The sequence below is a fragment of the Gossypium hirsutum genome, chromosome A06, assembly GCF_007990345.1.
Source record: "Gossypium hirsutum isolate 1008001.06 chromosome A06, Gossypium_hirsutum_v2.1, whole genome shotgun sequence".
NCBI lineage: Eukaryota > Viridiplantae > Streptophyta > Magnoliopsida > Malvales > Malvaceae > Gossypium > Gossypium hirsutum.
In genome coordinates, this window is record NC_053429.1 from 63,030,019 (window position 1) to 63,034,898 (window position 4,880).

General features: G+C 41.0%; 1 protein-coding gene across 1 annotated transcript; it reads right to left on the reverse strand.

Annotated features, from left to right (window-relative positions):
* Nucleotides 1–455: 455 nt before the first annotated feature.
* Nucleotides 456–4,670, reverse strand: LOC107963153 (uncharacterized). Its single transcript, XM_041115410.1, has 10 exons — nucleotides 4,283–4,670; nucleotides 3,785–3,889; nucleotides 3,567–3,637; nucleotides 3,430–3,482; nucleotides 2,851–3,079; nucleotides 2,652–2,723; nucleotides 2,406–2,525; nucleotides 1,696–1,890; nucleotides 625–830; nucleotides 456–534 (listed from the first exon to the last, which is right to left on the reverse strand). The coding sequence occupies exons 1-10, from the start codon at nucleotides 4,668–4,670 to the stop codon at nucleotides 456–458; spliced, it is 1,518 nt and encodes a 505-aa protein (XP_040971344.1).
* Nucleotides 4,671–4,880: the final 210 nt, after the last annotated feature.

The window sequence follows — 4,880 nt, forward strand, 5'->3', positions numbered from 1 at the left end:
CAGTTGTGTGTGAGTATTCGGATGTGTTTCCTGAAGAGTTACTCGGTTTTGCCACCAATCCGAGAGGTTGAGTTTGGCATTGAGTTAGTGCCAGGAACTACGCCGATATCAATAGCTCCGTACAGAATGGCTTCGACAAAGTTAAAAGAATTGAAATCAGCCTACATTCAGTCACGATAATCCCTTAGTCGATTAATACTAGGGTTAATCAACCTTCCTTATTCCCAACTTAATTTCATCCAATACTTGCCTTGAATGGAGAAGTGATTAGCCCTGTTAAAACTATTGACGAAAGTTTGATAAAAAACTCCTTGGTGAACACTGCATAATAAATGGTTTTTATTAATCATGTTTACTTATACATGATCAGTTACAGTGATAAGGGCATTTGGTCAATACATAGGATTTCAAACCAAAATACCCCAGTCTGAAACAATACAATGAAAATGCTACCTTCAATCGATAGACAAGCAAAAGATTCTGATCGCTTCTATAAAATTTGTGCACTTCTCTACTCCTTGAGAAGTATTACCCCTACAGAATACCAGAGTCATTAGAGAAAGAGATTCGGCATTAAAAGAAATGAAGGGAAAATCGAAAGAGCAGAAACAACGAGGGACTTACCAGTCAATATTCAGCCAACCACCAAAGAAAGGAGGAGAGTTGAGAGAGAGCCAAGAATAGAGAAGAGAAGAAGAAGATGCAAATACTCGATTAAAAACAACAGAGAAAGCAAATGGTGTAGGCCGGCAGAAAGAAAAGAAGAAGATGTGGGTTAGGCAAGGGTAAGGAAATGCAGAAGGAGGTGAGGAAGAGGGAGAAAAATTGATCTAGCAACGTATACAATTGAAGAGCCGCCCAAAAAGTATGATACAAAAATGATCACAAGTCACAAGTAGCATTCGGCTACCAAAAAACAACAAAACCGACAGATGACGAAAAAGAAAAGACCATAAAAACCGAAAAGAGGTGGAACTATCGAATTGAGAGCAAAAACCAAAATAGATTTTGGCACCAAGTTGCCCAACCATTCTATGACTGAATGGCTTAGGAGAGTCTTCATTCGGCACCACTACTACCACAACTCCCCACTTCCTCGATTCTCTTCTAATTTCCCTCTTCACCAAACTCAAACTGATAACTCCCTTATCCAATCCCACTATTCTCTCCTCAAATTCGGCTACTCACTCCCACACAACCACCCCACCCTTAGCATTTCGGTCAACCCCAACTACCTACCTTGCAAGAGCAGCAAAATATTAATCCCTTGTGCTTAGGGTAGTTCAAACTCAAGACCCCTAGGCACACACCACATGACACATGCCACCTGACTATCTAGCCTTTCATGCCATGTAACATCCATATTAATTTAAAAGTCTATTAACAGTAAACAAGAGTTTATTCAAAATGAAACCAAAATTTTCTTAAAAAAGAAACCAAAATTTTCTCTAAAGCCTAGGTTTGAACCCAGGTCCTCTCACACTGCTCAGGACCCTTAACCACCACAACACGTAAACCACATGCAACATAACACGTTATTAAAATACTAAAGATTTGGGTCGTTACAACTCTACCCCCTAAAATCAAATTTCGGCCTCGAAATTTACCTGATCAAAACGGATGAGGGTATTGTTGTCGCATCGCCTCCTCAGGTTCCCACGTAGCTTCTTCAAAAGTGTGATTACGCCATAGCACCTTAACTAGTGGAACCGAATTTCTTCTCAGAACTTTCACATCTCGATCTAAGATCTGGACCATCTTTTTCTCAAAGGCCAGATCTGGTCTAACCTCAATCTCCTCAATCGAAACGATGTGCGTAGGATCAGAGCGATATCGTCTCAACATAGAGACGTGGAACACGTCATGAATTTGGTCCAACTCTGGAGGCAACTAAAGTTGATAGGCAACCAGTCCCACACGTTTTAATATACAATATGGCCTAATGAACCTAGGGATTAACTTGCCATTCCGGCCAAACCTCAATACCTTCTTCCATGGTAGGACCTTAATAAACACCAAATCTCCCACCGAATACTCAATCTCCTTATGCTTCAGGTCTGTATAAGACTTCTATCTATCCGAAGCTGTCTTCAGTCGATCTCGAATCAACTTTATGTTATCGTTGGTATAAAAAATCAACTCAGGGCCCAAAACACGCCGCTCACCCAACTCAGTCCAACAAGGAGTACAACACCTACGACCATATAATGCCTCGTAAGGTGCCATCTGTATGCTAGACTGGTAGCTATTGTTGTATGCAAACTCTGCCAATGGTAAGTAATCTTCCAAACTGCCCTGAAAGTTAATCACACAAGTCTTTAACATATATTCTAGTATCAGAATCACCCTCTCAGACTGCCTGTCTGTCTGAGGATGGAACACAGTACTGAAGTCTAACCTTGTACCCAATGCTTCATGTAACTTATTCCAAAACTGAGACGTGAAGCGAGGATCTCTATCAGATATGATGGAAACTGGTACCAATGCAGTCTCACAATTTCAGACACATACAGCTTAGCCAACTTCTGCAATGAGTAATTTGTATGAACGGGTATAAAATGATCAAATTTAGTCAATCTATCAACGATGATCCATATTGAATCCTTCTTAGTAGGCGTTAAGGGTAGCCTACTAACAAAATCTATAGTTACTCTTTCCCACTTCCAAAGCGGAATCCTAACTGGCTGAAGCAACCCTGAAGGAAACTGATGATCCGCCTTAACCTGTTAGCAAGTTAGGCACTTACTCACAGAATCAGTAATTTCACCCTTAAGCCCTAGCCACCAATACAACTCCCGAAATCTTGGTACATCTTATTCTCGCCAGGATGCATAGAACAAGGACCACTACGTGCTTCTTGTAGTATAGACTACCTAATATCAGCATCTTTTGATGCACAGCTCTCCCATAGAAATAAAGTACCCCTTCGCTATTCAGCCCAAAATCTAAAGTTTTCCCATTTTCAATCTGTCGAAAATGAGAACCCAATGACTCATCCTCCAACTGCTTACCTTTAATCTGTTCAATCCACCTCGGTTTAACTTGAAGTTTAGCCAGTAAACTACCATCGTCTAATAAACTGAGACGAGCAAACATCACCCTCAAATCAGTAACAGTCCAACGGCTCAGTGCATCGGCTACCACATTAGCCTTACCAGGATGGTACTCAATTGAACTGTCATAGTCCTTAAGCAGCTCGATCCACCTACACTGCCTAAGGTTTAGCTCTTTTTGAGTGAGAAGATACTTAAGGCTTTTGTGATCCATGTAAATGATACACTTCTTACTATACAGGTAGTGCCTCCAAATCTTCAGTGCGAAAACCACCGTTGCCAACTCCAAATCATGCATCGAGCAGCTCACTTCATGCGTCTTAAGCTGATGAGATGCATATGCCACTACCTTACCCTCTTGCATCAACACACATACCAAGCCAACAATGATGCATCATTGTAGACAGAGAAGTCCTTCCGAGAATCTGGCTGTATTAAGACAGAGGCCTCAGTTAGAACTTTCTTAAGTCTCTCAAAACTTTCCTACTGCTTATAAGTCTAATTAAATGGTACCCCTTTATGTAACAACTTAGTCGGAGGTGCAACAATCAATGAAAATCCCTCAACAAACCGCCTATAATACCCTACCAATCCCAGAAAACTTCAAATCTCAGATACCGACTTAGGTTGCTTCCAATCCAGAATCGCTTCAATTTTTTGAGGATCAACCCTAATCCCCTCAGCAGATACCACGTGACCCATAAAAGTTACCTCACGTAGCTAGAACTCACACTTCCTGAATTTGACATACAACTGCTTCTCCCTCAAAATCTGCAGAACAACCTGAAGATGTGCATCGTGTTCCTCCTCAGCCCTTGAATACACCAGAATGTCATCTATAAACACCACTACAAACCGATCCAGATAGGACTGGAACACTCGGTTCATCAAATCCATAAAAGCTACTAGTCATTCGCCAACCCAAATGACATCACTAGGAACTCGTAATGACCGTAATGAGTCCTAAATTCTTTCTTGTAGACATCAGTCTCCTTGACCCTCAGTTGATGATACCCCGATAGGAGATCAATCTTAGAGAAGACCAAAGCTCCTCAAAACTAGTTAAATAAATCATCAATCCTCAGTAAGGGTACTTATTCTTGATAGTCAATTTGTTCAGTTGTCGATAGTCGATGCACATCCGCATCGTTTCATCCTGTTTCTTCACTAATAAAATCGGTGCTCTCCATAGGGACACACTAGGGCGGATGAACCCTCGATCCAGTAACTCTTGAATCTGCGCTTTAAGCTCCTCAAGCTCCTTGGTGCCATTTTATAAAGGGCAATAGACATCGGAGCTGTACCAGGAAAGATCTCTATCCCAAACTCAACTTCATAGTTAGGAGGTAACTCCGGTAACTCATCGTGAAAAACATTGGAAAAATCCTTAACTATTCTGATATCTTTCACAGACGAAATCTCAGAACTTGAAGCACTGACGTAGGTTAAATACTCCTCACAACCCTTAAGCACCAACTTCTCAGCCCTAAGTGCAGAAATCACAGTTGACAGATAATTTCGACGTTCTCCAATCACAATTACCTCATCACCCTTTTTAGTTCTCAGTAGCTTTGTAGCACAATCCAAATTTGCCTGATGCTTAACCAGCCAGTCCATGCCCAATATTATGTTGAATTCCCCAAAAGAAAGTTCCATCAAGTCAACTAAAAAGATCATTCCTTAAACCTCCAAAGGCATATCCTTAAACAATTTGTTCACTCTCACTGACTGACCTAATAGACTCAATATGGTAACCTCACTCATAGTGTTTTTACACATCACACCTAACGTCTTAGACACAATGCATGCTACATAAGAGTGTGTAGA

Coding starts and splice junctions, on each gene's coding strand:
- LOC107963153 (XM_041115410.1), bottom strand. CDS start 4,670: ATGGACTGGCTGGTTAAGCATCAGGCAAATTTGGATTGTGCTACAAAG. Junction 3,483..3,566: donor CTAAGTTGTTACATAAAGGG/GTACCATTTAAT, acceptor GTCTTAATACAG/CCAGATTCTCGGAAGGACTT. Junction 1,891..2,405: donor TAAGTTACATGAAGCATTGG/GTACAAGGTTAG, acceptor TATCAACTTTAG/TTGCCTCCAGAGTTGGACCA.